Below are 23,128 nucleotides of genomic sequence, written 5' to 3'. Positions count from 1 at the left end.
GGGACTGTAGCTCATCCTTATCCCGGGAATTTGGGCTCATCCCACCCCCAGGACCGGCCTCATCTTCATCCTGGGAATTTGGGCTCATCCTTATCCTGAGGACTGGGGCTCATCCCCATCCCAGGAACAGGGGCCCATCCTGAGGACTGGGGTTTATCTCCATCTCGGGAACTGGGGCTCATCCCATTCCCAGGACTGAGGCTCATCCCAGGAATTGGGGCTCATCCTTATCTCGGGAACTGGGGCTCATCCCATCCCAGTAATTGGGGCCCATCCCATCCTGGGGACTGGGCTCGTCTTCATCCTGGGAATTTGGGCTCATCCCATCCTGGGAACTGGTATTATCCCCATCCCGGGAACTGGGGCTCATCCCATCCCGAGGATCGGAGCTCTCCCCATCCCGGGGCCCGGCGCTGCCGGGGGAGGTGCCGGGGAGGCGGAGGCGGAGGGCGGGGATGGGGCGGCTGTTCCCCCGGCCGGGGGGGGGGGGGGCGGCTCGGTCCCCCCGGGGGAGGCGGGGAAGCGGCGCGGCGGAGCGGCGGAGCCCCGCTCAGGTGAGCGCGATCGCGCGGACGCGGGGAGCGGGGATTGCCCCCCGTTAATTGCAATTAATCACCGCCTCCGGGGCGGGAGTGGCGTCCGGAGCCGCGGGGACCGGAGGGTGCGGAGGGAGGAACGGTGCGGGGGGACAGAGTGGTGCAGGAGGGTGCAACGGGGCAGGGGTGGGGGCTGGAAGAGCAGGAGTGGGTGCAGGGGGCTGGAATGGGTGCAGGGGGGCGGGGGTAGGTGCATGAGTGGGTGCAGGGGGTGCATGGGGAGCAGGGGTGGGTGCAGGGGGTCAGGGGTGGGTGCATCTGTGGGGGCAGGGGGTGCAGGGGATTGGAATGGGTGCAGGAGTGGGTGCAGGGGGTGTAACGAGGCAGGGGTGGTTGCAGGGGGTGCAGGGGTGGATGCAGGGGGAGAGAGGGGGCCAGGCCAGGGCAGCCAGGAGGTGCAGAGGTTGCACAGGAGAGCTGGGGTGCAGGCATCGAAAGAGCTGGGGGTGCAGGAGAGCTGAGCGTGGGCAGGGCAGAGCCAGGGCTGCTCGTCATGAGGGTCCCCAAGAGCTGTGTGATGGGGGGAAGCCGTGGGGTGCCCGTCCCGCTCTTGCAGCCGTGAGCGGTGCTGAGTGTATTCCGTGTCCCTGCCGTGCTTCGTGGCAGGAAGCAAGCGAGGGACGCCAGGTCGGGGTGACCTGCAGGGCCCTGGGGCACCCCGGGGATCCACAGGGGACTGGAGATAAAACAGGAGGGAGCAGGTAACCTTCCCAGCCTGCACGGCTCCAGGTGTTTGGAGTAAACCTGCGGGCTGGGGCTGGACTGAACCTGCGAGTGCCAGGGTGCTGGGGCTGGGTGCAGGGCAGGTGAGGGAGCCAGCAGTGGATGGGGGTCCCACTGACCCCCAAAACCTGCCCAAGCTGTGGCTGAGAGGCTCAGCATCAGCTCTGTGCTGGTGGCTTTGCTCGCAGGGCACGGGCCGGTGCCCACCAGGTGCTGGTCCTGCTGACACCTGATGTCCCTCCCTCGCAGGAGCTGTGCTGGCCCCGACTGCAGCCGTGGGCACCATGAGGGGTCTCTGGGCTCTCGCACTCGCAGGGCTCGTCAGCGCCTGCGAGGGGAAGGAGGTGCCGCTGGCAGAAGGTAAAGAGCACGTGGGGCAAAGGCTGGGGGTCTGCACGGGAGCTGCCCCCTCCGCGCTTGGCCCTGGGGAAAGGAGAGGATGGTTAGGTCAGACCCAGGAATTGGGGGGGCAGAGGTGTCCGGGGGACCCTATGAGCTGCGTAAGATCCCGCTGTGCCAGGACCACACACAGAGGGCTGGAACGGTGGCTGCAGATACTGATTCCCCGCTGGGCACCAGCCATCCTGGCAACGGGGCTTTGCGCAGCATCGTCTGTGTGTCGGGGGCCAAGGGAGAGCTGAGTGAGCCCTGCCATGGGAAGCCAGCCTCGGGACACCCCGCTGCCGCCCTCACAGTGGCCGAGCACCGGGAACACCCCACAATGATGCTGTGCTCGTGGAGGGAGTGGGTTTGGCCATGCTTTGGCCATGGGGTGCTCGTTGCCAGCTGGCGGCAAAGGCAGCGCCGTCCGGCAGCGCGTGCAGGCGCTGGGTCCGGGCGGGAGCCGGCCGGGGCTGCTCTGTAGGTGAGCCAGGACCGCTTAGGGCAGTGGTGAGGATGCACAGAGCTCCCAACAGGCTTTTAGCCTCCAGCTGTGAGGTGGGAAGAGGTTTGGCCATAGTGCAAGCCAACGGTAGAGGGCTCGGGGCTGTCACCACGCAGCTGGGGACAGGGGGACGATGACTGAGCCCTGGCCAAGATGTCCCTGGCTGTGGGGCTGCTGTGGTCCCAGCATGGATCCGGCTATGGCTCGGGATGAGCTCAAGGCGGATGGTGGGGAGGAGTCCTGGCAGCGAAGCCGTGGTTGCATCAGTCTTTGCGGGGGTGGAGCGGTGGCTTGGCCCGGGGCAGCCCGGCTTTGGCCGCGGAAGGGACCCCGTGTCCGGCACAGGCACCCACTGTCCCGCGTGGCACAGCCTCCCGGCTCCCAGCCCCTCGTCAGGGAAACGAGGGCTGGGGGACGAGGTTTTCTCTTAGGAGCAGCACTGGGGCCAGGAGAACCTTCAAAGCAGATTGTGCTCGGGGTGATTTATGCCTTGCCTTCCACCCCTGCCCCGCTGCGGATGATCTCACCACCGGCGGCAGGGAGCTCCGCTCCTGGCCCCGGCATGTGCCCGCGAGGCTGAACCAGCACCGCAGCCCCCGCTGCCGCTGTGCCGGGCTCCTGCGGGCGAGGGCTCCTCCCCGCTGGCCGTGTGCGAGCGAGTGGTCAGCCTCGGGGAGAAGCGCCGTGGAGGTGCCCAGTTCGGAGGAGGAGGTGGGCAGTGGGGCCGTAGGGGTCAGAGTTGCCCCCCAGGAGAGCTGGGGAAGAGGAGGGTGAGTTGTGAAGGGCCATCCCTGCTGCAGGGCTGGTGTGTGTGGAGACCAAACAAATTCTTCTTTCAATAGCCCCTTGTCTCCTCGTGTATCTCACATCTCCCAACATCTGGTAGCGTCCGGCGGAGGTGGGTTGGTGCTGCTAAAGCAATAACGGATCAGCGCAGTCGCAAACAGCACCGGCATTCCCGCGATTGCAACTGACGCAACTTTTCCTGCAGCTCAGCCTCTCATGGTCCCCTCCTGTTTGTCCCCTGGGGCCACCAGGTCTGAGGATGTCCCCAGGATGGGACGAGGAGACCAGCAGACAGCTCTGGGTGCTGTGTCCTGCCTGAATCTCCTGATGTTGATTCCAGCGGCAGAGCTGGTTTGAGACAAAAGAGGCAGAACTGGGGAAAGCGTTTCATCTGGTGTGTCCTCACTGGGCCCAGCTCCGAGCTCACCTCCCGGCCCTTCCCAGCCTGCTGCTTCGCTCCCAGCTGTTTGAACGGAGCCGTGGGAGCGGAGTTTGCTGGCACTGTGCTGCTCCACGTGTGCCGGGGGTCTGGGGCAGCTCCCGGCACTGCCCCGACACCCTCTTGGGCTCGAGGAGCTCTGTGTGGTCCGATCCTGCCTGTGCAGCCTCCCCTTGGGGACACGGCGGTGACATTGCTGATTTGCCTTGCAGGGGAGCTGTGCGCACAGCTCTGGGATGAGGATCTGGTTGGGAACAAGTATGAGAACGTAACGGGTAAGGAAAGCCCCTCTTGCCCAAAGATGGGGTCTCTCTGCAGCCCCGACTCCCCAAGGATGGGCTCCGCCCCAGCTGGAGAGCATCAGCCCCCAGTGCCCGTGGGCCAGGGATGGGTCTCACCTCCTCTGCTCTGTCCTGCAGGTTTTAACCTGATTAAAAGGTTCGACTTGCTGAAGATCTCCTCCATCAAGAAGGTCCGCAACCCGAGGGGGCCGGTGGTGCTGCGGCTGGGTGCCGTGCCCCTGGTCCAGCCCACGCAGTGAGTGCAGGCAGCTCGCGGGGTGCCCAGCGGGGGCCACCAGGCACCGTCCCCACACGTTTTAAGGATGGGGCCAGGGTGGACCTCATTAGGCTTTGCCCTCAGCTTGTGCTGGAGAGGTCAGGCAGCTCCAGGCACCCAGAGAATGCAGAGGTGCTGGTGATGCAGCCCCAGAGCTGCTCAAACCACCTTCCTCCTAGAAAGTAGACCATGGGCTGCAGCGGCTTGGCTGGGTGGTGGCCAGCCCTTACGCAACCGCGGCTCTGAGGCTGCTCTGTCTGCTCTCCCCAGCTTGGCAGACGCTCATCGGGGTCTAGACAAGCTTGAAACGTTGCACAGCTCCGAGCCGGTGCTGCTGGGTTTGCTGGGGCCGCAGGGTCTGCTGGGGGAGCCCCACCGTGTCCTGCCTGGCGGTGCCGGGGACCGCGCTCAGCGCCGTTCCACCCCGCAGGGCCGGGGCTGGCAGGGATGCTGCAGCGTGGCGAGGTGGGAGCAGGTCCACATCCCCGGGAGCTGTTCCTGGAGGAAGCTGCTGTGGTTTGCACGCCTGCCCGCTCCAGCCCAATTCGCCCTGAGGCTGGCACACAGCGACGGCGGGCAAGGGCTTTCCTGAGGGTGAAGGAGATGCAGCCTTGGCTCCTGACCTGAGCAGCTGAGTCCTTAGATGGCTTTGAGACGGCGGATGCTCCGAGCCGGTGTTGCTCTTGGCCAGGAGCCTGCGGCAGCCCAGAACCAGCCTTTGGGAGCGCTTAGCGTGAGGGTGGCCCTGGCAGCCAGGTTGTCAGTCCCGGGTGGGTACCCGTGGGTGCCCCTCTGCCGTGGTCCTGCTCCGTGGTGCTCCATGCGGGCACCACTGTGCCCTGCGGAGAGCAGAGAGGACAATCAGGTCCCGTTTGCTTCCCACGCCTTGGTCCCACTCCAGAGCAGCGGCTTGGAAATTTGCTGGCGTGGTAGAGCCGAGGCCAGGGGCAGAGCGGAGCCTCAGGCAAATATTTCCAGTGGTTGAGCGGCTGCGGGCACGCTGGGCACAGTCCCACTGGGGAATGGTGGCCCTGCTCCCCACCGTGCGAGGGGGAACCGGGTGGGTGGCGGGTGCTGCCGGTGCCCCCCACCCACTGCCTGCACCGAGCATCCGTCCTGTGGGGCTGGGGACGCATCTCCCGGCTGTGGTGATGAATGCCCTGGGCGCTGCGGCCGCCCCAGGGGGGCTGTGTTTGGGGCTGTGTGGTGGAGACGGTGGCTGTGCCATGGGGCAGGGATGGGGCCAGCAGTTGGAGGGGTGTGGGGCAGCCTGGGCTGCGCAGGGACGCTGTCTGGCTGGAGCGAGGGACGCAGGGCTGAGCTCCCTGTGCCACAGCAGGACGGGAGGAAGCATCGCTGCTGTCTGCCTCGTGTTTGGCTCTTGTTGCATAAGTGCTGGCATCTCCGGCAGCCGCAGCCCGTGTGTCCGGCTGAGACCCGAACAGCACCAGGTCCAGGGGCTGGATCCACCCTGATGGCATCCGCGGTGCCACCGATGGGGACAGAGCCCGGCAGTTGGGGTGATGGGCACCATGGGGCTGTGGGTGCAAACGCTGGCGCTGGAGCTTGGGACAGGGTCTGGCCGCCCCTGACACTGTCCCCACAGGCAGGTGTTTCCCCACGGGCTGCCCCCCGCTTTCACCCTCGTCCTCACCTTGCTGCTGAAGAAGAACAGCACCGGGGAGCACTGGTACCTCTTCCAGGTCACTGACCGGCAGGGATACCCCCAGGTATGGCCCTGGGGTTGCAGGACGTGCCAGCGGCGAGGGGACATCCGGCAGCCATCCCTGAGCGCGGTGCTGTCCCCTCTCTGCCCAGCTCTCCCTGGATGTGCACGGCCCCGAGAAGAGCCTGGAGTTCCAGGCCAGGGCACCAGGAGCCTCGTTCGTCAGCGCCGTCTTCACGGGGAAGGCGGTGGCGTCTCTCTTCGATGGGCGTTGGCATAAGGTGGTGCTGGCCGTGCAGAGCCACTCCGTCTCCATCCACCTGGACTGCGCCTCCATCTCCTCCAAGCCGCTGGCGCCGCGGCGGGCGCTGGTCCCAGAGGGCAATGCCTTCCTGGGGCTGGATGCCGTGCGTGGCACCCCAGTCCGGGTGAGTCCCGGGGGGAAGCGGGGCACCCAGCGCGCAGGGCAGGATTCAACCCCGCCTGCCTCCTAACCCACTGCCCAATTCCGCTGCAGTTTGACATCCAGCAGGCTCAGATCTACTGCAACGCTGAGCTGGCCAGGCAGGAGGGGTGCTGCGAGATCTCGGCTGGTGGGGTGAGTCCCCCCGAGCCCCCCTACCCCAGTCTCAGCTGGGCCCTGGTGTTGCCCTGCAGTCAGGGTTTTCCCCAGAGGGGAAACTGAGGCACAGGGTGGGCAGGTCTCTCTTGCAAAGCTGCCCTCTCTGTCACCTCCTGCTCATGGTGGCTGGGATGCAGGGCAGCTCTTTGTGAGCCCTAGGATGTCTCTTGATGCCTGTTCCTATGGGACAGGGTGCAGGATGCATCCCTCTCCTGCAGTGGGTGTTGGGGCAAGGCTGAGGCTCCCTGTTCTCCCCACATCAGACCCCCCCATGACCCCCACTCTCCCGGCAGTGCCTCCCAGAAGCGCCCAAGACCCGTCGGCAAGCGGAGCTGATGCAGAGCAGCAACCTGATCGAGATGTCGCCGCAGCCCGAGGGCCGCGTGTACACCCGCTGCTTCTGCCTGGAGGAGCCGCTGGGCGCGGTGAGCTCTGGCACCCCCGCGGCAGCCCAGCACGGGTGGGCAGCGCTCAGCCGCCGCGACAGCTGCCTGGTGCTGCCGAGCCCGTGGCCACGTTGATTCAGCCTCTGGAAAAGCCCTGCCTCACATTTTCCAGCATGCCAGGCTCGGAGCGAGGGGAGGGAGGGAGCTGGAGGTGGCCGGGAGCCAGGGATGGAGGGAAGGGAGGGCTCCCGCAGCCCCACTGCTGAGCTGCCGGCTTGGGGCTCAGCCTGAGGCACGCAGCACCCATGGGTGCTCTGGGCAGGATAACGCAGGGATGCTCTGCTCTCTCCACAGGAGCCGGCGAGGGCATCAGGGAGGACCAGCCTGAAGGCAGATCACGAGGAGAAGGTGCGGGGAGGTGGGGAAGGCTGTCCCAGCTTGGTTGCACCAGTCCTTGCCCATCCAGCTCCATTCCCCTCCCTCGTGCCGATGCCGGTGCCGCGCCAGGGCTGTCTGTGCCCCAGGCTGGGTCCATCCTCGCTCCCTTTGGGGACTCCGCTGCCGCCAGTGCTGCACAGACGCCTGCGGAAGCGGCTGCTCTGCTCCCCCCACACAGGAATTGAGGCCCCATTTCTCTCCGCCGCTGCTGGAGCGATCCCAGCCGTGGCCAAGGGCCTCTTTGTTCCTTCTGAGCGTCTCCAAAGCGCTGCCGGAGCTGGGAGCGTGTCTCACACGCCCTGTGCCCCATCCCTGTGCAGTCCCGTGCCCCCAGGATCCTGCTGGGGTGCAGACGGGGTCATGGGCTTTGAGGTCTTGTCCAACGCAACCCTTCCATGATGCCATGGAATGCTCTGCTAGCTTTTCCCTTCTCTGCCCCAGCACCCCCAGTGCCTGCAGAGCGGGCGGGGAGAGATGCTACGGGGTGAGCCCTGGGGAGTTGAGGTGCCACGGGGACGGGGCCATGGGATTGTGGGGACTGTTGGGTTGTGGGCGCCGTGGGCAGTACGTGGAGCTGGTGCAAGTTGCCATCCCTGTCTCATCTTCCAGTGCCCACCCTGCTCGGCGCAGACGGCCTCGGCAAACGTGAGTGTGCGCCGGGCAGCACCGGCTGTGCTGGTGGAGGACACAGGAGCCCCTGCCCATCCGCTGGGGCTGTGAGAGGGGCAGGCGAAAGCCACTGGGGTGCTGGCTCAGCCGTGTCACCCGCTGCTTTGCCATCACTGCCAGCCCCCTGTAACCCACGGCTCCTCCTGGCCTGGGGCTCAGCAACATCTGGCTGTGGGGAAGGTCTCTGATCCCTTCCAGATGTGGCCCCATTCCTATGGAACAGAACTTCTAGGTGGAGGCGTGGGGCTGGTGGCAGGGGCTGGTGGGTATTTGGGACCCATTGGGGCTCTCGGGGTGGCACTTGGGGACAGTGTGTTGGGAGGATGGGGACTGCCGTGTGGTCTGGGCTCTCTCCCGCTGCTGTTCGGAGGCTGTGTGCCCGTGCCGGGGCTCTGGCCCTGCAGGACACCTCTCTCCTGTCTCCTAGGACACCCTCGGTCCCCTGGGTCCAAAGGTAGGTTTGTCACCCCCCGGGACACACGGAGCCCCACTCCAGCAGGGATGTGGCCATGCAGACCCTGGTGCTCCTGGAGCATCCCCGCTGGGGAGCCGTGGCCGCGCTACAGGCACAGGCGGGGACGTGGGGACCCTCTGCCTGTCCCGTCACCCTCCCGTCCCCTCTCTTACAGGGCGCGAGGGGCGAGCGTGGCCTGCCTGGCACCAAGGGCGAGAAAGGCGACCGCGTGAGTGTCCCCAGCTGTGTCCCAGGCAGGGACCCCCCTGCCCTGGGGATGCTCCTTGCGGGTGTCCCTGGTTCCGGGGTGTCCCACTGCCGCGGGGAGCCCCCTGTGGTCCCCCAGGGCAGACAGAGCCCCTGATCCCCATCCCCCCCTCCCGCAGGGCGCTGACTGCGTGCGCTCCCACCCTGGTGCCCCCATAGAGGTGAGACCCTTCCCCACCATCCACATACCCCCCTTCTCCAGCTCTGATGTCCCCCTCTTACTGCACTCCCTCCTCCTCCCCAGTGCGCCGAGGGGCCGCGGGGCGAGAAGGGGCAGCGCGGAGAGGCGGTAAGCGATGCTCGGCGGGTGGGGCCATGGCACGGGGACCCCGCAGGGCTCCCCACCAGCACTCGTGCGTAACCTGGGTTGGGGCTCAGGGGTTCGGCCCTGAGGAGGTGACTCAGGACATGGGGGGGGGAAGGAGTGGCCGTGCAAGTGGGATGAGGGAAGCCCTGCGTGAGCCCTCCCTTGGGCACCTGCACGAGCCCACCCGTGGGCACCCACGTTTCCCTGCTGTTCCCATACAGGGGCTCCCGGGGGCAACTGGTGCTGATGGGCAGAAGGTAGGTGCAGCCCCAGCCCGTCCGTGGGTCCTGGTGTCGCAGCAGCGTTGGCTGCCTCCGGGACCCCAAGGTGCCGGGAGCTGCCAGTGCCAACCCAGGTAGCGCGGGAGGTGACATGGGTGACATCTGTCTGTCCTACAGGGACAGAAAGGTGAGAAGGGCGACGGGGGACTGCAGGGCAAGCCAGGGCGCCCAGGGCGTGACGTGAGTATCATGGGGCACCCCTGGGGTGGCAGGATCTGGCCACTGGACCAGCCGGCATGATGCCGAGCACGGCGATGGATGTGGGAGCCTTCACACCTTGTTCCCTCCTGGCAGGGACGGCCCGGAGAGATATGCGTGGTGGGACCCAAGGGCCAGAAGGTAGGTGGGGGCTTTGGGGCAGAAGAGTGGGGGCTTTGGGGAGGAGAGTGGGGGCTCTGGGGCAGGAAAGTGGGAGCACCCTGCAGCAGCACTGTAACTGACATCCCACTCTTCCCTTCCAGGGTGACCCTGGCGTCGTGGGACCCGAGGGGCTGGCTGGGGAGCCGGGGCCCCCGGGGAAGCCGGGCTCTCCAGGAATTGGGCTGCCAGGGAAGCCGGTGAGCCCCCGTGCCATGGGTGGTCGGCACCCAGCAGCTGCGGGTGGGCATCACCGCACAGTGGGGCCAGTGAGGGTGTTTGGGCAGGGCTGATGCTGTCCTCTCTCCCTTCAGGGTGACCCTGGTGGCCCCCCGGGCCCGAAAGGAGAAAAGGTGAGTGGGGTGGAAAAAGGGGTCCTGGCTGCCCCACGTGCTGCCCCAGGACAGCTCGGGATCGTGCTGAGGATCCCCAGCTGGAGCCGCCGTGCAGGTGGCAGTTCCAGCTGGCGATGCTGCCAGCAGGGCAGCTGGGTGGGTGGGCTTGGCTGGGGGTCAGGAGACCCCCGTGAGAGGGAGGATGGAGCGTGGGGGGCTGAGGGCCACGGCTTTCTCCCTTGCCGGGCTCAGGCTTTCCCATCTTTGGCTCCAGGGCAACCCAGGAGCTGCTGGACCCGGAGGATCGCCCGGGACGCCCGTGAGTACCGCAAGCTGGAGCCAAAGCCGGGGGTCAGGGACAGTTTCTTGGCGCAGGGTCAGGGCTGCTTGGCCGGAGCGGTGGTGGAATCCAAGCCCAGGCATGGAGACGGGGTCGGGAGAGCCGGCAGCTTCGTTCAGGGCTGGAAACCTCCCGTGCCGTGGCTGGTGGCAGGGCTTCAGGGCTGCTGGGTGGCATTGCCAGGGCAAAGGGGCTCTCTGAAGCAGCCCTGTCCCCTTCCCTCCTCCCGCAGGGTCCCCCTGGCATCCTGGGGCCGAAAGGAGACAAGGTGGGTGCAGCCGCAGGGTGGGCAGCGATGGGCTGTGGCAGCCCTCGCTGTGCCCTTGCCGGCACAGCTCCACCGCGGTGCCCATCCCGGGGCTCAGGGCTGCTTGGGGCATCTCGGGGGTCACCCCGAGGACCCCCCAGCCCGGGGCTGTATCTCGGTGTCCCCGTGGGCAGGGTGAGCCGTGCGAGGTGTGCCCCACCGTCGCCGAGGGGATGCTCGGTGCCACCGGGCTGCCTGGCGAACCGGGACCCAGGGGAGCGCCCGGAGCGCCCGGCAAGGACGGCGTCTCGGTGAGTCTGAACCGGGGGCTGGGGGGCAGGTGTGTGGGGTGGGGGGCACGGCAGGGTCCTGTCTCAGCATCCCTAAATCTCCCTCTTTGTTTCCCCCACGCAGGACAGACCCGGCCCTGCAGGACCCAAAGGGGACAGGGTAGGTGGCGTGGGGGGGACACCCAGGTGCCATCCAGCCCGTGCTGGCAGCACCCAGCCCAGCTCCTCCCTCTCATCCACAGGGAGATCGTGGCATCCAGGGGATGAAGGGGGAGAAGGTGAGTGAGCATCCATCCCTCCACCCCACGCTGCTCCCTGGGCAGCCCCCTGAGCCGTGCCCTCTCCCTGCCCTTCCAGGGCGACTCCTGCCTGTCCTGCGATGCCCGTGTCCTGGCTGCGCTGCTGCGGGGTCCGACCGAGGGTCCGGAGGGCGACCCGGGGGGGATGGTGAGTATGTGGGGCTGAGCCCCCTCTCCCATCCAGAGAGGTGCCCCTCCGCCCCGGGGCTGCGCGGGTGCCCGCGGTGTAACCGCACAGGGCGTTTGGCAGGGCGAAGCGGGGCTCCCCAGGCTGGCCGGCATCAAGGGCAAGAAGGTGAGTGACCCCAGCACCCCCCTGCCTTTTCTGCACCCCCTGAGGGAGCAGGAACAGCTGCATTGCCCCAAGGGGCTGGGGCAGCCTCCGCTTCCCGCGGGGCCCGATCCTGACCCTGCTGTCTTACAGGGGGATGGTGGCCAGGAGGGACCCATGGGCAGCCCGGTGAGTTGGGGTGCGGGGCTCGGAGTGGCTGCCGGGAGCCCAGGAGGCAGAAACTGGGTGCCGGGGGATGTGGTCCTACCTCTGCTGTGACTTTTTGGTGTAGGGGCTCCCGGGAGAAAAAGGTGACGCAGGCGTACGGGGGCTCAAAGGAGAGAAGGTAAGCCCTGCAACAGGGACCCCGCTCCCTGCTCCGTCCCTGACACCCGTCCAGCTGAGACCTGTGCAACTCATGGCACGGGACAGCCCTGAGATGGGGGGCAGCGGGGCTGCGGGTCTCTGCCCCAGCAGCGCTCAGGGGTGTCCCCTCCGCAGGGTGAGCCGTGCGGGCAGTGCCCTCCGGTGCCACAGGCCCTCGAAGGGGCAGCGACGGTGCTGGCGGTGCCGGGGCCACCGGGGCAGAAGGGGCAGGGCGGCTCCCCGGGCAGAGCGGTGAGTCCCCCCCATGCACCAGGGTGCCCGATTTGGGGGTGCCCTGGCCTGACTCGCTGCTGTTTCCCCAGGGCAGACCCGGCGTCGCTGGCCAGAAGGGGCAGAAGGTGAGCGGGGCTGGGGAGGGGACTCTGGGGGGGCTGTGAGGTGCCAGAGGGGGCTGTGAACCCCCTCCTTGGGCTGTGCTGTGTGCTCCCACCCCGTGCCAGCCTTGTCCCCTCTCTTTGCCAGGGGGACGCAGGCAGCCCTGGGGACCCGGGCACCCCGGGCATGGCTGGGCTCCCAGGATTGGCAGGAGAGCCCGGAATTATGGGTCCAGCTGGCCCCAAAGGCGAGAAGGTGAGACCCCCTACGTGGGTATGGGGACCCGCACCCTGTCACCCTGGTGTCCCCCTCCCGTACATCCCTCTCCCATTCAGAGCTCCGTCCCCTCCATCCCTCTCCCATCCCTCTCCCATCCCTCTCCAATCCCAAACTCTGTCTCCTCCATTCCTCTCCCATCCCTCCCCCATCCCTCTCCAATCCCTCTCCCATCCCTCTCCCATCCCAATCTCTGTCTCCTCCATCCCTCTCCCATCCTTCCTCCCCTCCCTTGCAGGGTGATGCCTGTGAGCCCTGTCCTGCTTCTCATGGGGACTTCCCAGACGTGGTCGGCATCCCAGGACAACGCGGGGCCAAAGGGGACCAGGGTCCCCCTGGCATCGGCCAGCCGGGCAGAGCCGTGAGTGCCCCCTCCCTGGGGCGCTGCTGGTGCCTGTGGCCTCGCGCCTGCAGCGCTGACCCCGCTCTCTCGTAGGGGAAACCGGGACTGCCCGGAGTTCAGGGCCCCCCAGGACCAAAGGGGCTGCAGGTGAGTGGGGTGGGGGGCGATGGGGGGCTCGAGGCTGCGGGGCCATGGGCGAGGGGTGTCCAAGCCATGGAGCGATGGGGTGAGGGGCTGTGGGGCGGTGGGCGAGGGGTCTCAGAGCCATGGAGCGATGGGGCTCAGGCTGTGGGGTGATAGGCATGGGGGTCTCAAAGCCATGGGACAGTGGGGGGCTCGGGGCTGTGGAGTGATGAGCGAGGGGTCTCAGAGCCATGGGGCGATGGGGGACTCGAGGCTGCAGGGCCATAGGTGATGGGCACAGGGGGACTTGGGGTAGTGAACGCTGGGGGGCAGTGGGTGGGGGGGGTTCTTGGAGCCGTGGGGTGATGGGCACAGGGGTCTCAGGGCTGCTCACTGCCCCTCTGCCTCCCCAGGGTGAGCCGGGACCACCAGGGATCGGCCAGACAGGACCGCAGGTGGGTGCGCGTGGTGCCCGTGCCATGCTGTGCCGGGCAGCTGTGCCGGCTCTCACGCACTGTGTTTATTCCAGGGAGAGCCGGGAAGCACTGGCCCCCCCGGGACCCCCGTACGTAGCATTCTGCTCTGCCCAGCCCTGGAGACGGGGCGCCCGCCAGCCCCTCGATTCCTGCGAGCCGTGGCAGGACCCCCCTGCAGCACCAGCTCCCCGGCGCAGGCGGTGGCAGCGGGGTCCTGGCAAGACCCTCCTGGGGACAGTGCTGTCACCGCGGCTCGCTGGGTGGGCAGGGGGGCTGGGGGGGAGCTGATACCCTGTCCTGTCCCCAGGGCCCTCCCGGACCCCTGGGACCCCCAGGGATGGCAGCAGAGAAAGGTGCCAAGGTAAGGGAGTGTCCCCCAGCCCTCCTTCTCCTCCCACTGCCCCCCACTCCTGCTGTCCCTCCTCTGCAGGGATCTCCGGGGTCCAAAGGTGCCACGGGACCCCCCGGGCCACCAGGGACCAGCATCACGGGGCCACCGGTGAGTCCAGGGTGGGCATCGCTGTCCTCCTCCGGCCAAAAGCCGCCGTGCCATGGGCTGAGCCCAGAGCTTCCTCACCTTCCTCTTCCTCACAGGGCCCCGCGGGGCAGCGGGGGCTCCCCGGGGAGCCGGGGTCCAGCGGGCAGCCGGTACGTGTTGGGGGCAGCGCGGTGCTGAGCACAGGGGGCTGGGGGTGATCGAAAACTAACGCACATCTCCTCCTTCCTCCTGGCAGGGGGAGAAGGGCGAACGGGGCGAGAAGGTGAGTTGGGGTGCAGGTTGAGCCGTGCCCCCCTGCTGCCCACCCCGCCCTCACCTGCCCTCTCCGCAGGGAGACCCCGGGGACTGCGCCTGCCCACTCGGCCCCCGCCAGGACCCCAGCTATGCCGGGATGCCGGTAAGCACCGCGGGCACCCCTGGGCACCCCTGGCTCCGCTTTGCCCCCCCTGAATGCTCTCCCCGTTCTCTCGGCCGCAGGGAGCCCCAGGACTGTGGAACGGGATGTCCTGGCAGCCAGAGCCAGGCCCGCAGGTGGGTGCTGCCCCCGCGGCACGGTGCCCACCGACCCCCACCCCGCCTCACCTCCTGCCTCTCTCCGATCGTGTTTTGGGGTGTTGCAGGGTCCCCCCGGAGCCCCTGGGCCGCCCGGTCCCCCCGGTGCCCCCGGTCGCCAGGTGAGCAATGGGATGAGCGGCGGGTGAGCGGGCACCGATCCTGCCCGGCTTTCAGCAAAGGGTCTTGATGTTCAAGCTCTGTCCTCGGCTTTAGGGGATGCCAGGACACAATGGTTTGCCGGGACTGCCGGGACCAGCTGGGGACCTAGTAGGTAGCGGCTGTGCCCGCTGTGCCCGTCCTGCTCCCCTGGAATGGGCACCATCCCCTTCCTGCTGTGCCCATCCTTCTCCCCTGGAACGGGCACCATCCCCTTCCCTCTGTGCCCATCCTTCTCCCCTGGAACGGGCACTGTCCCCTTCCCTCTGTGCCCATCCTTCTCCCCTGGAATGGGCACCATCCCCTTCCCTCTGTGCCCGTCCTGCTCCCCTGGCATGGGCACCGTCCCCTTCCCTCTGTGCCCATCCTTCTCCCCTGGCATGGGCACCATCCCCTTCCCTCCTGCCTCTCTTCCAGGGCCCGCTGGCCGTCATGGCTGAGAGGAATATTGAGGTGTTGAAGGTGAGAGTGCAGGGACGGGGTTGTGCCTGGGGGATCCCCGAGCATCTCGGGGCGCCCCTGACTCCTCAGCTCCTTGCAGAGCCTCTGCGGGGACTGTGTCCGGCTGCAGGCTGCCTTCGAAGCACCCGGCGAGGTCAAGGAGGAGAAAGGGGATGGAGGGATGCCAGGAGCCCCCGGCAACGAGGGGTGCGCCCGTGTGAGTATCGCCTGCCGCTGGGTGGGAACGCTGGTGCGCGAGCACCCCTGGTCCTCGGGGGCCTTTGGGGGAGCAGAGGGGCTCCCGAGCCCCCAGGCACGAGCGGCAGTCGCGCCGAGCAGGTGCTGGCAGGGCTGGGTGTGCTTTGGGCACGTGCCAGGCACGCTCCGGACAGGCTGGTCCTGCCCGGCACGCAGGCTCCCACCTGCCGGGATGGGATCCTCGGGGAGGGTGAAGGGCTTGTCCTGTGCAGGGCTCGATGCTGAGCACCCGAGGGGTGCAGGATGTGGGGCTCTGTGCCCCACGGCTCCTCCAGTGCATCCCTGCAGGGGATCTCCCACTGACTCCTGGGTTTTTTTTCCAGTGCCTTGCCCAGTTCCAGAGAGCGGAGGAGGCTCGGGTGAGTGAACCGTACCCCCAGCGCCGTCTCCGTCCCCCTGGGGCTGAGCTGCTGCCCCGGGCCGGCTCCCTGGCCCCCGCCGTGCTGCGGGGTGGTGGGACCCCACACTGTCCCCTCCCTGGGGGAACACCTGCGGCTCTGGGAAGCAGAGGTTGCTCTGGGGGTCACTTTGTGGGGCTCGGCCATAGGCAGTGGGCAGAGCTCCTGATGTGTCCCCTCTCCCCGCAGGGTGACAGCCCTGACACAGACTGCGTGGGTGACCCCGGGCTGCCAGGCACCCCGGGCATCCCCGGCGAGAGAGGCGAGCAGGTGGGTGCCTCTCCATCTGCAGCGCTGCCCGGCTCCTCCACGCCGTCCCTGCCATCCCAGCCCTTCCCAGTGGTCACGGCTGGTCCCGCGGTGCCCCTCGGAGCCGTGGTCACATCTGACCCAACCATCTCTCCGCAGGGCTCACCGGGACTGCGGGGACCCCCGGGGCCACCCGGGCCCATCGTAAGTACCCCTGCCCGGGTGGGGGCTGCCGGGCTGGGCAGGTGTCAGGTTGTGGGCACTGGGGGGCTTGGAGCCCCCAACCGCAACTTGCCAAGAGCGCCCAGTGCCCTGCCCCGAGGCCCTGGTGATGGGCAGAGGGCTGGGGCTGCGGCGAGGCAGAGGTGAGCGTGGCACCGCACGGCTGTGCCCCCGGCGAGGCTGGAGATGGAGGCGAAGGCGCTGCCAACCTGGAGACAGAGCGTGGTGTGGTGGGACGCTCCGTGGCGCCCCGCGGGCTCATCCCAGGCACCGAGGTGCCGGGCTGTGACCTCCCTGTTTCTCCCCTCAGGGCCCCCCAGGCTTTCCTGGAACGCCTGGCGCACCCGGACTGCCCGTAAGGACCCGGCACGGCTCTGCTCTGTGCTCTTTGTTGCTGCCGCTTGGTTTGGCTGTGTCCACTGTCCCTGTCCCCCTTTGGGCTCAGCCGCAGCCCCCCGAGCCTTCCACCCCATCTCCATCCTCCCATTTCCACCTCCTCCATCCCCATGCAGAGGGTCTCAGCAGACCCAGGGTCTGTAGGCTCAGGAACGATTGTGCTGAGCTCAAGGACTTGGCGCTGGCACTCGCCGGCCGCGGTGCCCCGTGTTGGAGCCCTTCACTGTGGGATCTGGGGGTGCCAAGGTGGCCGCAGTCTCCAGGCTGGCTCGGCTACTCTCGGAGTGTCGAGCAGCTGCTACCCTGACTTGGTGCCCACGGCTCATTGTGGGTCCTGCAGGGTGGGCTGGGTGCAGCAGATGGCACCTGGTGGCTGCCCCCACGGACTCCCCGCAAGGGGGCCTGCAGGATGCCCCTCTGCAGCCAGCGCCGCTGCGGCTCATCCTCCTCTTTTCATGGTCTCTGGCTCCCCTGGGCTCAGCCAGCTTCCACCACCATCTCCATCGTGATCTTCATCTCCATCGTGATTTTCATCTCCGTCATGATCTTCATCCACATCTTGATCTTCATCCACATCTTGATCTTCATCCACATCTTGAATCTTCATCCGCATCTTGAATCTTCATCCGCATCTTGGTCTTCATCCACATCTTGATCTTCATCCACATCTTGATCTTCATCCACATCTTGATCTTCCTCCACATCTTGAATCTTCATCCTCCTGCTTCCCCCCATGCTCCCTCCTAGCACAAGGTGACGGTGGGGCTGCACCGGTGGTGGTTTCTGGAGGATCCTGCCCTCCCGCGCCAGCTGTGTCCTGCTGCTGTCCCGTTGTCTGCTAACGTCACCATAACCCAATGGTCTGTGTGGGTCAATGTGGGTCTGTGTGGGGCGTTGCTCTGCAGTGTGCCAGCCTGTCCTGTCCGGTCTCCATCGCCTCGACTCCGTGTCACCCCACTAACCCATCGCAGCGGTCGTGTGGCACGGAGCCTGGCGTGTCACCCGCGGCACATCCTGGGAAGACGGAGAGGCCGCGGGTGGCACCAGACTGGAGCTGTGGTTGGAAGTGTGTCCTGGGCAGCGGCCGGGGTGCCGGGAGCTGGGCACGTGGGGCACAGCCAGCAATGACCCGTGTCTGGGTGGGGGCATCCCCGGCCACGCGAGGGTGTGGAGCCTGGTGCCCGTGGGTGGAGGGAGCCCAGCCAGGTGCCAGGCGGTGCCTGGAGGTGCCGAGCAGGATGGGGCCCGTCTGGGCTGGCGGAGATTGCAGACCCCATGGTCTGTGCCCACCGCCGCGCTCTGCCCGGCCGTGCTGCCGTGTGGGCACAGCCCCGGGCAGGGGCTGCAGGAGACCTCCTGCAACTCCTCTCTTCTCCCTCAAAGGGTCTCCAGGGGGAGCGCGGCCCCGCTGGGCTTGCTGGAGCCAAAGGGGAGCCGGTGAGTGGCGCAGGTGGAGGGGACGGGGACACGCGGGTGCCCCGTGGGCTTGGGGGCTCCTGGCTGGGGCGCTGCTGGTGGCTCAGCATCGTCCTTCCACGCAGGGACCTCCAGGGCAGCCCGGCTACCCCGGAGCGACGGGTCCCCCCGGCCTTCCCGTGAGTACTGTGGGGAGCCGGCAGCACATGGCTCTGGCCGCCTCCTGTGTCTCCGTGTGCTCCCTGAGCCCCCCATTCTGCCAGCGCAGGCGGTTGAGGGACCCCAGCGGGCACCAAGTGCCACATCCCTGCAGAGCTCGTCCGTGTCCCACATTCCCAGTCCCTTACCCATTGCCCATCTGTTCAGCTGTGCCCCATCCATCTGTGCCCCATCTGTCCCTCCACCTCCCCTTCGTGCCCTGTCTTCCTCTATCCATCTCATGCCCCATCCATGCCCCATCCGTCCCCCACCTCCCATCCATGCCATGTTTTTCCCTGTTCGTCCCCAGGCCCCATCCGTCCCCCACCTCCCATCCATGCCACGTCTTTCCCTGCCCATCTCTTGCTCCATCCCTGTCCTGTCTGTCCCTCAACCTCCCCTTCATGCCCCATCTCAATCTGTCCATCTCATGCCCCATCCCTGCCCCATCCGTCCCCCCATCTCCCATCCATGCCCCCCATCCCCCTTTCCTGCGCGGGGCTTTAATCTCCTTCTTCCCCAGGGCATCAAGGGCGAGCGAGGCTACGTGGGCCCCCCTGGGGAGAAAGGGGAGCTGGTGAGTGCCCCGGGGCCCTTGCTCCAGGGCAGAGGGGCTGGGGGCTCTCCCGGGTGCCCCCCTCACCCTGGGCAATAGGGCTGAGGACCTATCAGCCACTTCCATCTGACCCTGTTCCTCCGCTTCCCAGGGTCCCCCCGGTTTGGATGGTCTCCCCGGTCCCACGGGACCAGCGGTAGGTGCCCACCCCGATTGGCTCTTGGGGGGCTGCAAGGAGGGAGGGTGGGTGATTTGGGGGTGAAAGAGCTGCTCCCCACCCACTTCACCCCCTCTCTCCGCAGGGACCGAGGGGTGAGCGTGGGCTCCCGGGTGGTGCTGGTGAGAAGGGCGACCAGGTGAGCATCCCCGAGGGTCCAACAGGCATCCCCAGGACCCCCACGGGGCAGGATGTGGCCGCTGGGGTCCGGCTCAGCTCTCGCCTCTCCGCAGGGTTTCCAGGGTCAACCTGGCTTCCCGGGGCCACCGGTGAGTATGTCCCATTGGGGACCCTGGAGCACAGGGGGTGACCCCAGGAGATGTCTTTAACTCAGAGAGGGGGAGATTTAGATGAGACATTAGGAAGCAATTTTTCATGGTGAGGTTGGGGAGACCCTGGCCCGGGTTACCCAGAGCAGTGGGGGCTGCCCCATCCCTGGAGGGGTTCCAGGCCAGGTTGGATGGGGCTTGGAGCCCCTGATCCAGTGGGAGGTGTCCCTGCCCATGGCAGAAGTGGGACTGGATGGGCTTTGAGGTCCCTTCCGACCCAAACCTTTCTATGATGCTAAGAGGTGATGCTCAGCCCCATCCCTCTGTCCCCATGTCCCTGTGGGGCCAGGCAGCCAGCAGGGGATGGGGACAGGGGTTTCTCCCCAGGGACACTGGCATATCCCATGGGATAAGGTGCAAAGCAAACACATTAAAATGAGTTTGGAGCCAGTGGGCTCTGAGGGTGGGTTCTCCTACTGCAATGCCACTCTCCCCCTTCACTCAACACCCCTTTTCTCTTTAGGGACCCCCCGGCTTCCCAGGGAAGGTCGGTCCAGCTGGGCCACCGGGGCCAGCAGCCGAGAAGGTGAGTGCCACCAGGACGTGGCTGCGTGGTGGCACGGCTCACCCTCGGGCTGGTGGCCGGGTTTGGCCCCTGCCCTGCAGAGTGGCCAAGGGGTGCCCGGAGACGGCACAATCCCGGCTGCTCCCGTGACCTCCTGTGGCTCTTGCAGGGCAGCGAGGGCATGCGTGGCCCCACGGGGATGCCAGGGCCCCCCGGACCTCCCGGCCCCCCAGGCATCCAGGTAAGGGTCCCCCGTGCTCCTGGGGAGCTCTGGCTGGAGCCATTCCCAGGACCTGTTCCCATGCCCAGAGCAGGTCCATCAGGGAACCCCAGAGCCCCTCGGTGCAAACCACCCGCTGCCACCCTTACCTTGTCCCCACAGGGCCCCGCTGGCGTGGAGGGACTGGACGGCAAGGATGGCAAACCAGGGCTGCGGGTGAGGCTCTGGGTCATTCCCGGGTGCTGGTGGGGGGCAGCCACCCTGCAACCCCCCCAGACACCCCCAATCTATGTCTCTTTCTCTCCAGGGTGACCCTGGCCCTCCTGGGCCACCAGGGATGATGGGTCCTCCGGTGAGTGACAACCCTCCTCCCTGATGCTCGATGCCTGGCACATCCCAGACATCCCCGTAGCCAGGACCTGGTGTCCCCCGAGCCCGGACTGTCCCACCCTGTGCTCCTGGGGATGCTGAGCCCAAGGGGGTGGGCAAGCATCCCCGATGGGGTCCCCAGCAGAGACCGGGGTTGGGATCACCTGCCTCGATCTGCTTACGGGGGCCGGGACCCCCATCCTGCTCGTTTCTCCCTGCAGGGCTTCAAGGGGAAGACGGGGCACCCAGGTCTCCCGGGACCAAAGGTGAGCGATGGTGGTGCTGGGGGGCACCCGGTGGTGACCCCTCCAGGGACCTCAGTCCTGGACCAACATCTCCTCGTGCTGAGCTGCCCATGATGTCCCTTCCTCCCTTTAGGGTGACTGCGGGAAACCTGGTCCCCCGGGGAGCACGGGCCGGCCGGGAGCAGAGGTGAGCAATGGGGGGGCTGGGGGGCCACGAGACCGCTGAGCTGGATGAGCCCCCTAACACCTCCCATCACGCTGCCTTCTCCAGGGTGACCCCGGACCCATGGGACCCCAAGGCCGGCAAGGACCCCCAGGGCCCATTGTAAGTTGCCCCACGGCACACCGGCTCGGTGCCCACGATCAGGGAGCACGGTGGGGCCCCCCCTGAAGCTGACACCCCTCTTTCTGCCCCCAGGGCCCTCCTGGCACCCCGGGGCAGCCAGGACCCGCTGGCCTCGCCGGAGTGGTGAGTAGTGCAGGGACCCTTCTTCCATCACAGCATCGGCTTGGTGGGTGCTATGGAGAGTGGCTTTGGGGGTCACCATCCCTATCCCACGCTGACTCCTGGCTCCCTCCTACGCTCTGCAGGGGCTGAAAGGCGATCGGGGCTCCACAGGAGAGCGAGGTCTGCCAGGGATGCCAGGACAGCCGGGACCCCCAGGCCACCCAGGACCACCGGTGAGTGCAGCGGGGCGGTGGGAGCCCTGTGCCCCAGAGCGGGGTGAGTGCCTTGAGACTGGTACGGTGGCAGTCATCCTCTCACGGTGCCCCACTTGGCTTTCGCAGGGGGAGCAGGGATCGGATGGACCCGTTGGTAAAGAGGTAGGAGCTCTGCGGAGCAGGACCACGGCATCTCCTGGTGCTGGACTGTAGCATCCTCTGTCCTGGCCGTGGTGTCCCAGGGTCCCCGCACAGGGGACACTCCTGCCACCCCGCTCCTCTGTGTCTCCCCAGGGCCCACCAGGAAAACCTGGCTCTGCAGGACCAGCTGGCCAGAAGGTGAGGACAGAGCCCGACCGTGCCACCGCGGCCATCCCACAGCCCCACGGGGCGCTGGGGGTGCCGGCACTGAGCCCCGTTTCTCCACATCTCCGCAGGGTGAAGCTGGATCCCCCGGCGAGAGAGGCTACCCCGGGGAGAAGGGCAGAGCCGGCATGCCTGGGGGGCCAGGGAAGAGTGGCTCCATGGGGCTCGTGGGGCCACGGGGCCCTGCGGGAGAGAGGGGCCCCCCTGGCTCACCGGGACCCGCAGGCACCCCCGGGCTGCCGGGACCCCCGGGGATGATGGTAAGGAGGGTCGGCTGGGGCGCGGGACCCCAGCCCCACACAGCGCCCACGGTGTCCACAGCCCCTCCTGTGTCTCCCCAGGGAGATGTGGTGAACTACGATGAGATCAAGAGGTTCATCAGGCAGGAGCTGAGCAAGATGTTCGATGGTAATGGGGCGGTGGGGATGAGGGCTGGTTGCACCCCGGCATCGCCTTATCCGCACTGGCGCTGAGCGCGGCCGCCTCTCCCTGCAGAGCGCATGGCGTACTACACCTCTCGGCTGCAATTCCCAGTGGAGATGGTGGCATCCCCAGGGAGACCCGGTCCCCCGGGGAAGGATGGGCTGCCCGGCCGGCCGGGACCCCCTGGCTCCCCAGGGCTGCCGGGGCAGATCGGCAGAGAGGGGCGGCAGGGCGTGCCGGGCATGCGGGGTAAGTGCTGCTCCCCAGGGTGTCCCCTGAGCACCACAGTTGTGCTGGGGTCTCCCTCTTCTCCGTCTCCCCCTTCTCCGTCTCGCCCTCCGTCTCGCCCCTCTCTATCCGCCGCTCTCCATCCTGCCCCTCTTCCAGGTGAGCCAGGCGCCAAAGGAGAGAAAGGCGAGAAAGGCGTGGGGATGATGGGGGACAGCGGCCCCCCAGGCCCCCCAGGTGAGCCCTCTCCCTCCCCATGGCCCCCAGCCCCACGCTGGGGCTCGCTGCCAGCCCCACACCCTGCCGCCTCCCTCATTCTCTCCATCTTTTCCAGGTCCCCAAGGGCCACCAGGCTATGGGAAGATGGGTCCCCCCGGCCCTGTGGGACAGCAAGGCATCCCCGGCGTTCCGGGCCCCCCGGGAGCCACGGGGCAGCCGGGCCAGACGGGGCACTGCAGCCCCGCGGAGTGCCTGGGGGCTGTGCCCCTGGAGCAGCCCCTCTTCCAGCCCAAGAACACCAAGGGCCCCTTCGGCTGAGGGGTCCCGGTGCCCCCGCGCCCCCGCCTCTGCTGTTGATATCGTTTCCCCGCGGTGCCGGGGCTGTGCCTGGCCCGGGCGTGCGGGTGCTGTACGGCTCCATCACGATGGAGCGTGAGGGCAGGTGGATCCTGCCCGGCCAAATACACCCATGCTGGTGCCCTGGTGCCTCCCGCCTCTTCACTTGGATGCGGGACAGATCGGTGCCTTGTCCCCATTCTTGTACCCATTCTCACCCCCATCCTTATCCGCATCCCTGTCCCCATTCTCGTCCCCATTCTACCCGATATCCCTGTGCTCATTCCAATCCCTGTGCCCATTCTCCCACCCCATCCCTGTCTCCATCCCCATTCCCATCCCAATCCCTGCCCCCATTCTCCCCATTCCCATCCCTGTCTCCATCCCCATTCCCTGAGCCCCTCCTGCCCCGTGGCTCTGGTTGGAGGGTGATCCTGAGGGGATCGCACCCTTGATCCTGGGGGATCCTGGGAGGATCCCAGTGAGGATCCTGGCCCTGCTTCGAGGGGGGTCCCAGCCTTGATCCT

At 67.3% G+C, this 23,128-nt stretch overlaps 1 protein-coding gene across 1 annotated transcript; it reads left to right on the top strand.

Annotated features, from left to right (window-relative positions):
* The first annotated feature begins 500 nt into the window (after nucleotides 1-500).
* COL16A1 (collagen type XVI alpha 1 chain) lies at nucleotides 501-22,755 on the top strand. Its single transcript, XM_054086173.1, is given in 70 exon segments — nucleotides 501-554; nucleotides 1,569-1,679; nucleotides 3,643-3,705; nucleotides 3,850-3,967; nucleotides 5,595-5,718; nucleotides 5,807-6,082; nucleotides 6,172-6,252; nucleotides 6,570-6,701; nucleotides 7,017-7,070; nucleotides 7,710-7,745; nucleotides 8,197-8,223; nucleotides 8,399-8,452; nucleotides 8,610-8,651; nucleotides 8,735-8,779; nucleotides 9,019-9,054; nucleotides 9,196-9,258; nucleotides 9,373-9,417; nucleotides 9,540-9,635; nucleotides 9,750-9,788; nucleotides 10,045-10,089; nucleotides 10,343-10,378; nucleotides 10,552-10,668; nucleotides 10,772-10,807; nucleotides 10,890-10,925; nucleotides 11,005-11,241; nucleotides 11,371-11,406; nucleotides 11,510-11,563; nucleotides 11,719-11,835; nucleotides 11,907-11,942; nucleotides 12,067-12,174; nucleotides 12,434-12,556; nucleotides 12,632-12,685; nucleotides 13,075-13,116; nucleotides 13,191-13,226; nucleotides 13,445-13,498; nucleotides 13,568-13,636; nucleotides 13,732-13,785; nucleotides 13,872-13,898; nucleotides 13,968-14,033; nucleotides 14,114-14,167; nucleotides 14,257-14,310; nucleotides 14,405-14,458; nucleotides 14,765-14,809; nucleotides 14,889-15,005; nucleotides 15,370-15,405; nucleotides 15,634-15,714; nucleotides 15,853-15,897; nucleotides 16,226-16,270; nucleotides 17,695-17,748; nucleotides 17,853-17,906; nucleotides 18,449-18,502; nucleotides 18,633-18,677; nucleotides 18,784-18,837; nucleotides 18,932-18,967; nucleotides 19,491-19,553; nucleotides 19,702-19,773; nucleotides 19,915-19,968; nucleotides 20,060-20,104; nucleotides 20,343-20,387; nucleotides 20,500-20,553; nucleotides 20,638-20,691; nucleotides 20,785-20,835; nucleotides 20,958-21,047; nucleotides 21,156-21,191; nucleotides 21,324-21,368; nucleotides 21,467-21,655; nucleotides 21,737-21,803; nucleotides 21,891-22,067; nucleotides 22,206-22,283; nucleotides 22,381-22,755. Coding segments are annotated over 69 exon segments (4,941 nt in total). The 5' UTR covers nucleotides 501-554; nucleotides 1,569-1,603; the 3' UTR covers nucleotides 22,584-22,755.
* The last annotated feature ends 373 nt before the right edge of the window (nucleotides 22,756-23,128 follow it).

This window comes from Cuculus canorus, chromosome 22, assembly GCF_017976375.1.
Source record: "Cuculus canorus isolate bCucCan1 chromosome 22, bCucCan1.pri, whole genome shotgun sequence".
Classification (NCBI taxonomy): domain Eukaryota; kingdom Metazoa; phylum Chordata; class Aves; order Cuculiformes; family Cuculidae; genus Cuculus; species Cuculus canorus.
This window is presented reverse-complemented; position numbering and strand designations above follow the sequence as displayed.